This window comes from Tarenaya hassleriana, unplaced genomic scaffold, assembly GCF_000463585.1.
Source record: "Tarenaya hassleriana unplaced genomic scaffold, ASM46358v1 Cleome3, whole genome shotgun sequence".
Classification (NCBI taxonomy): domain Eukaryota; kingdom Viridiplantae; phylum Streptophyta; class Magnoliopsida; order Brassicales; family Cleomaceae; genus Tarenaya; species Tarenaya hassleriana.
Window position 1 is genome coordinate 4,374,017 of NW_010966177.1, and position 9,013 is coordinate 4,383,029.

A 9,013-nucleotide genomic window follows, 5' to 3' on the forward strand; every position below is an offset into this window, starting at 1 on the left:
TGTACCTGATGTTCTCGAATTTTTTTTGCGGATTCGTGGATGCCAACGAATAAAACCAGAGAGGAAACCAACAAAAACTAACGGACAAAAGGAAATGGCAAAAATTGAAACTAAATATTCTTATAAGTGGGGGAATATATTTTTGTTGAAATATATTGCCTTAAAGGTGGGTAACAGCTTACACATTCTCATTAAAAGGGAAAACATAAAATATTAAACGTGTGTACATATATATATATTATATATGTATATACACTGAGACAAACATTATGAGATTTTTTGTCGGAAATCGTATATAAATCAATAGTTGAAAGTTGAAACCTCTTTGGATATTTATCTCCAGATGAACATATCTATTGATGAATTTAGTAATTATATTTGGTTGGAAGGAAGAATTGATACGAAAAGTTCAGCGGTCAATATCAACCTATACATATATATGTGTATATATATGCTTTGGGTATTGTTTAACTGTACGAGCCACACTCACCCAACGCCCAAAATGATTTCCTTGGTGTCCTATCAAATCCAAAATCTCACTAGTGTCACAAGATCTCCTGTAAAAAAAAAAAGCTGCCCCACGTCTCTTTTTATTTATATTTATATACATGTGCATGTGTATTATTTACGTGTGATATATGTCATATATGCTGTGTATATACACACATACACACATGCTCGTGCTTATGTATACTGTTTTCAATTGAAAGGGATGCATATTGGGCTAGTGACTTGGACTATTACGTAGACTCGAACTTTGTCCTGTTTAATTAATTTGGTATATATTAGCATCAAGCTTCAACGACGTTTGCAAAACCATTCAATGGATCGGTTCCAAACCATGAGACCAGATCGATTTGGATTTTATTTAGATTTTATATGTTCACTACAATAACACGTTACTGGCAACATACACACATACATATATATATATATATATATATATATATATATATATATATGCATACATATGTACGTACATACATACATTTTGAGAAACTCAAAGGCTCTAAAAAGGCTTCGAGGAAATTCAGATTTTGAAAAAGATAAATTAAAGCCTGCAGTACTTTGCATCTTTGATTGTAGGTGTATGGTTGAACTGAATCTATCTATCCACCCAAAAATATTCGTCTATTTCTCCTTTCTATATTTCACGGATTGACAAGTACTCAACCTCTCAAGGACTAATTAAGCAAAAACCACACAATATATACATATATGCATGTATACATATATATGTTATACTTCGAAAGATATTTTTATTTTATTGTAATCAAGATAATTGTCAATCCATCCAATATCATGATTATCTTTTTTTCCTCAGAATTATTCCAGAATAAGACTACTGTTCGAGATTCTCTGTGTTTATTCAATTATGACAATATATACATACATTCATTTTTTTTCCAGGGATGAGACATGTTCTCTAATTTTCTAAATTTTCACTAGTTTCATAACATCTTGACTCGGTCAAAGGCTGTGGTCTAGACTTTTACAACAGTCGATTCGATACGCATATATGCCCATATGAATGAGTGTGTGTGTGTGTATATGTATAGGTGAAGTTAGAGTATGATAATTGATACCGTATGTAACTTAACGTCAGAGATCTACACATGGAAACATTTTAGAATATCAATTCTAAGATGTGGCGAGAGAAAAAAAATTGTTATACAGATTTTCTTAAATAATATTTAACCTTTTTTTTTGTTTATCGCATACAATTAATCATACATATATTTTGTTGATGGAATTTAATAGATGCACCTAAGACGAACCACTCTCATGGACAAGAAAAAGATAGAGAGAGATTTGCCTCCCCTTCCCTTTCATCTTTATTTATTTTTGGGTGGTTGACACATCTATCTTATCTGTAATATTTACATAAAATTGATGCAATTAACCCTAGTCTCACCTATATATATATATATATGTATATCATATCATATGATAGAGGAAAAAGGAAATCAAAAAAGAAAAATAGTGAAAAGGAAGGGGGTTAAAGAGATATAAATCAAACTTTATGGCTTTAATGGGCTTCTCTCCTGCAACCATAAACTCCTTTCACACTCGATACTCTTTGGGTTTCTTTGTAGGCAAAAGAAATATCAGAAAACTTTCTCTCTAATCTTTCCGAAAACTCTCTCTCTCTCTCGCTCTCCCATGGATTCCGGCAACAGTCACAGCATGCAAGCCTCAATTGGCGGTGGCGAAGAAGAGAACGACTCACGCGCCGATCAATCCATCTCCGCTTTCTTCAATCACCACAACTCCACCGCCGCTGCCGCCACCGCAAGGAACGCGATACCGCCAGCAAGCCTTTATCACCATCACGACAGCATCGGCGGGGCCTTCCCCGGCCCACATCCTCCGCCGCACCACCAACCCAACATAGACCCTCTTATATCGAACTACTTCAATCTTGACACTGTTTGGCCGTCGACGACCGTACGAGCTGTCCCCGATGTCGCCGGACCATCGTCTGAAACGGCCTTCTTCACAAACCCCACTTCGTTACCAGACCTGAGACGAAACAGTTCCGGTTCAGCCCTTAGCAGTGACAACAACAACATTAACAAGAACGGTAATAGTACTAAAAATATGGCACGAAACCCGAAGAAGAGATCGAGGGCCTCGAGACGAGCGCCGACGACGGTATTGACCACCGACACAACCAATTTCAGAGCCATGGTCCAGGAGTTCACTGGCATCCCTGCTCCGCCATTCACCGGATCCTCTCCTTTCTCACGAACCGGCCGGTTTGATCTCTTCGGCCCTTCCCCTAATTCCCCGTTCCCATTAAAACCCTTTGCTCAGAAACGGATCCCTCCATCGTTTCTTTCGTCTGCGTCGTCATCTTCGCCTTCTTCTTCTACTGCTGTCATTGCTTCTTCTTCTTCGCACCTTCCTTCCGCAGGACATCAGAATCTCTTGAACACGAACACGCAGAGTACCACCAACCCTTTTCTTAACATCCACGACCCTAAGGACCCTTTAACCGATCCATCGACTTTCGCTGCAAAGTCGAAAGCTTTGTTCAACCAATCTCAGAGCATCAAGCTGGGCAAGTCTCTTGACGAGTTCGGACACTCTGGGTCAAACTTTGGCGGGCTCCTGGGCATTGTCTCTTCTTCATCGACGTCAACCCTAATCCACGGAAACAACAATTCCGAGGCCGAAAACGTCGAAGCTGATCTGTCGAGGTCCATCAATGCAGGGTTCGGTGAATCTGTGCACAGAACTCCGAGTTTCAGAGCCTCCGAGGAGGTTGCGACGGCGGTTTCTGGATCATCGCCGGCGCCTGAGAATAATTTATCGGCCGCGAGAAAAGAAAGTATGTTGGAGTCATGGATTTTTTCTTCTGATTAGATTATATAACAAAACCTAGCAAGAATCTGAAGGAAGTGTTGAATGAGTTCATTGAATATATGATGTCTTTTAATGCTTTAGCTTCAATAATACTCTAACTATACGACTTCCGGCATAATCAAACACTGCTTTTTTATCCCTCGTTTTCCACTTAATTTAATTTCTCTTAATCTCTCTCTGCATTCCTTATTGGCCTGGATGTATATTGACATATAGACCTAGCTAATTACATACTTGTTGGACGTGATCAGCTATCAAGATTCACATAATTATACTGTATCTATAAAATGAATGGTAATCATTATGTTAGAATATAAATGATCGTGGTTTCTGTTTCGTGATATATTTACCTAGGTAGTTTGACTAGTCTAATGATCTCTATGCAATATTATTAATTAATTGGTCGTGCATGGTTTTTACGTGTAGATGTACGTGTAACAGTGCATATGGTTTATATACATGTTTTATGTACGTATATGTGTTCCGTTCAGCAAAACAAACACAATGAAGAACGTTCTTTGATGTCTTGTCGCCTGTCCACACCGAATATAAGATGGGGAGTTTTTCTTACCTTTAACTAATTAATTAATTATATTCCTGTTAAATTACTTGGCAAATATAGTAGATATATTATTATTATTATAATATATTATCGAGCGAGTCCTTTCTACGAGAGCCTTGAAATTGATCCTGATAATGAGCGTTTGCTGACCGCATTTCCAATCGCAAATTAAAAGCTTTGACTAATTCCAAAAATAAAGAGAGATTTTCAATTAATATCTTGTTTTTATTTGTTTCCATGATCTTTTTTTGAGATGATGATGGGATTAATTAAACACACGCAGATTGATATAGGGGAATGATTGGTGGCGAGATACGGGGAAGAATCTTAGCCGCTGCGTATCTTAAAACTCATCATATTGCCCTGGAATTCATATACGACGCTCCTTAATTTCCATTTCTTTTTTTTTTTATAAATATATTTGGCACGTAAATAACCACAAATAGAAACCAAATTGGTAATAGGGTCTGAATATTCTAAGTTTTAATATTCAAATGTTTGTATTTTTATTACCAACAAAAAAGTTGTCGGCATTTTCAGTTTTTCGCCTCATAATTCCATTATTTGACTACAAGAGAAAACGTCATGCAAGACGTCAATATGAAAATGCCGATTTTCCGCAACGTAGACGGTAATATCCGTATAATGATTTACAATAATTTTTGTTATTATAAATAATCTCGTACCCGAAATGCTTGATGGTTAGTTCTACCGTATTTTCTACATCCATCGGTAGAGTTGTTCCTTTTTGGGAACATTATTAATAGCAATGTTAGATTTTTACTTGCTACGTATTTCAATTCAAAGACACACAGTAACCTCGTACTTCTTTAATGTTTTGCGACTGCATATTTGATATACTTTCATGAAAAATGTTGTGATAATAGCACACTGATTTGATTGCCGATTTATTGACCCCGCGGCATGTCATTTATTTAAGAGAAAATCCCAAAATAATACTATGAACTTCTCAATTCTTATAAAATAAAATATAAACTTTGTTTTTTATCAAATAAAACCTCAACTTCATTTTTCAGTAAAAAATAAACCCGAACTTTATAATCTTTGTCATTTTTAACCCTATTGTTGACATGACGTTTCAATATCGTGACATGTGGACGATGATGTGTCAAATACAGTCAAAATGTTGACTTGTCACATGGGATGTCGAAACACCATGTCAACAAAAGGGTTAAAAATGATAAAGCTTATAAAGTTCGAATTTATTTTTGACTGAAAAATGAAGTTGGGATTTTGTTTGATATCAAACAAAAGTTTAGATTTTATTTTGCGAAAATTGAGAACTTTAAGTATTATTTTGGAATATTCCCTTTTATTTAATATGCAGTCAAACGTGTCTAATATATATTTTCATGCGCACATATGTTAGTGAATATGAAAGAAATTAACCAACTTTCAAGATCATTTCAATTTTGGACAGAAGTGACATCAGCTATAAATATATAAGATATACATGTAACATTTATCTTATATCATTGTAATTATTAGTTTATCTATTTTTTTTTTTTGGTTAAAGAGTTCATCTATTCTTTTACGAGTTCCGCTATATATAATCCTAAACATCTGTCATCACTGATTATTTGAAAATTCAAAAATATACTTTCATTTCGTTGGAACTTGAACTTATCCAAAAGTTTTATATATGATTCTTAACCTTTTTGGAAATAGATGAGAGTTTTTACTCCCACCTCCCAAAAAGGAAAAAAAAACTTTATGGTCGAATTTTTAAGAAAGAGAGAGAGAGAGAGAGACGCATCTGATTGAATTACAATGACCCTTTTTCACTTCAATAATTCAAATTTCAAACCCTAAGCTTTTCCTTCTCTCTTCTCATATAAGCTTTTATGGATAGTTCCACATTTCCAAAAGAAAAAGCCCTATTTTTCACACAAAATTTAATTAAGATGCGTAAAACGGATAAACAGTACATTTTGACAGAATATTTTTTTCTCTGTTTGGAGATTATAAATCCCAAAATGATTGACCAAAGGATTTCTATAAATTATACATATATATATATGTGTGTATATTATATTGTGGATGGATCGAAGATCTTGTGCAGTTATAAATCATGCCAAGCCAGATTAAGGAGCGGAAAATCGGATATTGTGACGCCATCGTCAAGCTAGGGCTACAAAACCCTAGGACGGAATCAGTTCAGAGAACAAGATCTAGGATTCTCGTACTAACGGGGAGAGAGAGAGAGAGAGAGAGAGAGAGAGAGAGAGAGAGAGAGAGAGAGAGAGAGAGGTTGCTGGTCGAGCAAAAGGTTTGATCTTTAATTCCGTTTTGGCTTTAGAATGTAATTGCAAGACTGTGCATGCGGATTATAGGTCGGGAAGTGTACTCTCTGATGAGTATGAGTATGAGAAATGGTAGGGAACTTGAACAGAACGGGGTTGTACGAAAAGACGTAATTGCCCCTACAGTTACGTCCCACGTGTATAGCCATTAGCCAGTTATTATTACAGCGTCGGTCCGGTTTGGCTAATTAGATAATAAAAAAACCCAAACCCGTGGTCTGGACCGGTTCGGTTTATGATTGGGTTCTCTCTCTCGGGCGCCTGACGGAATATAATGATAGATAAACCCTAAAGCGATCTCAAAACCTCCTGTTTCGCTCGTCGGTCGGTAATATCCGGAAAGATGGGCCACGGCAAGCAAAGACGATCAAGAGGCGGACATTCGCATAAAGGCCAAACGAGTCGGAGTCATCGGTCCGAAAGGTAAAACTTTTTCTGGGTTCGACTGTTATCTTGTTTTGTATCTGTTGTCGGTCTATATTCTTCGACGAGTAATTGAATTTTGTGGAATTCGATTCCTTTTTCAGGGAAGGTGAATCGCTTCCACATGATCAAGGTAATTTCGTTGGATTTTCCAGATAATTTTGTATTGGAATGATTGAATTTGAGTTGGACTTCGCAGAACCTGAGGGTGAAACCACGGGTCCGAAAGTTCAGCTGGCAATGTGGGTATGCACGATTGCCTTTGTTGAGTTTTTAATCGTTAACCAATGAGTTCTAACATGGTGGAACTGATGCTGAGTCAAATCGTTCAACGTGGTTGATCGACCTATTATTCACTGCCGTAACTACTGTGTTCGGTGTTAGGATTTTGGTCAATGTGATGCTAAGAGGTGCACGGGTCGAAAGCTTTCGAGATTCGGCTTGCTGAGAGTAAGTATTGTGAACCCTTAATGATATTAGTTTTTCTTACTTTACTTTCACCTGAATGCTTAATTGAAAGTGCATCTGGCGATGTGTAGGAATTGCGGGTGAATAGCGGCTTTGGGGGTGTTGTTTTGAGGTACCTCTGCCCATCTTTTTGCACCATTGGTTATTTATCTTGAAGCATCTCTTTTCTATTTTTACATGAATCGCATTGAGGTTATGGTGAATTTTACATGAATCTGATGGTAGGAAAGACCTTGATTCTATAGGTGGTGATGCCTTTCATCCTTTGTGTTAATCTTTTTCTTATGAGCAATTTTTTTTTTCTTTGGGCAGTCCTGTTGGTACACAATGTGTTTCAAAGGAAGACTATGGTCTTATTGAGAGGAAAGGGTTGGCCGTCGTTGATTGTTCATGGGCTCGCTTAGATGATGTTCCATTTGTGAAGTTGCGCTCTGCTGCTCCTAGACTCTGTGAGAACTTCTTCAACCACCTTTGATGAATGTAGTTTTTGTCTTCTACCATATTGATACCCCCTTCAATGTACTCCACATATGCTTTGTTGGCATAATATATGGCTTATCTCGATATGTATGTGATTTTGATAATGAATGAGATTGAAAACAGAATCATTGGCTTGAGAAAGTTATATATATATTATCTCATTTCGTAAAAAGTGGAAAGTTGCTTCTTAATTTGCAGTGCCGTGGTTGGTAGCAGCTAATCCAGTAAATTATGGCCGGCCATGCCAGCTATCTTGTGTGGAGGCTTTATCTGCAGCTTTAATAATATGGTAAGCCACAGCCTCTTATGCATCTCTGACTGGTGGTATATGAAATAATCTCGGTGGGACGTTTTCAGGCTAACTATAGATATTATACTTTCAATCATGTTATACATAATAAATGAAGGATTTGCGAGATTTCTTGTTCAATTTTTTTTAATCTTTTCACTAGTGGGGAGGAGGAAACTGCGAATCTGTTGCTCGGAAAGTTCAAATGGGGTCACGCCTTCCTATCCCTCAACAGGTACACTACTGAAGGGATGCCTTCTCCTCTGATCCCCGTATTCTTGCGATCCCTCCCATGGAACTGGAAGATGAACTTGCCATTCCTTGTCTGGGCAGGGAACTATTGAAAGCATACTCAAAATGTGAGAATAGCGCTGAAATCATATCATTCCAAAATTCTTGGCTTTCCCAGCAAACTCGGGTCCCGGATCCTCTTCCACGCGAACAAAAGGGTAATTCTCAGTTTGTGAAAGAGACATGCTCTTGTCTCATATGGTCAATTGGAGGTGGATTGATGTCACAAACTTGACAATCTGCTTCTGGGTGCTGCAGATGTCAGCGAAAGCGGTGGTTCGGGCAGTGACTCCGAAGAAGAGGATGACGGCCTTCCGCCTCTTGAAAGGAATATAAACCATATGTACTTGGAAGACAGTGAAGATGATAGCGAGTGAGATGCTTTTTGGGCCTCTCTGGTTCATCCCTAAAATCTCTGCCACACTGAGAGGGGGTTGCTGGTCGAGCAAAAGGTTTGATCTTTAATTCCGTTTTGGCTTTAGAATGTAATTGCAAGACTGTGCATGCGGATTATAAACCAAATACGCTCGCGTTCTTGCATTTTTTTTTCCACATAAAATGAAGGGTTCCCCCCCCCCCCCCCTGTTCCATAGAGAACATGACACGGCACCTTCCCTCTGTGTGTGTGTATATACCGAATAAATACGAAAAATCGAGTAGTAATTAATATGATGAATAACACTATGCTTTATGTATAGCAGTCATCTAGTTCAGAATAAGGGTCATATTCGGGGCACACCCAGATAGAGAGATAGGGCCTACTTGTTATTTTTGTACTTCGTATCGCATAAAATATATATATATATA

The 9,013-nt window shown here is 37.5% G+C and overlaps 2 protein-coding genes across 2 annotated transcripts; both read left to right on the forward strand.

Annotated features, from left to right (window-relative positions):
* Window positions 1-1,989: 1,989 nt before the first annotated feature.
* LOC104819309 lies at window positions 1,990-3,486 on the forward strand. The gene has a single exon (XM_010549328.1). The coding sequence runs from the start codon at window positions 2,164-2,166 to the stop codon at window positions 3,367-3,369; it is 1,206 nt and encodes a 401-aa protein (XP_010547630.1). The 5' UTR covers window positions 1,990-2,163; the 3' UTR covers window positions 3,370-3,486.
* Window positions 3,487-6,529: 3,043 nt separating this feature from the next.
* Window positions 6,530-8,785, forward strand: LOC104819310 (ribosome biogenesis protein TSR3 homolog). The gene is made up of 10 exons (XM_010549329.1): window positions 6,530-6,678; window positions 6,783-6,811; window positions 6,878-6,924; window positions 7,063-7,128; window positions 7,218-7,258; window positions 7,459-7,595; window positions 7,825-7,915; window positions 8,079-8,150; window positions 8,249-8,364; window positions 8,465-8,785. Exons 1-10 carry the CDS (start codon window positions 6,599-6,601, stop codon window positions 8,581-8,583), a joined length of 798 nt encoding a protein of 265 aa, XP_010547631.1. The 5' UTR covers window positions 6,530-6,598; the 3' UTR covers window positions 8,584-8,785.
* Window positions 8,786-9,013: the final 228 nt, after the last annotated feature.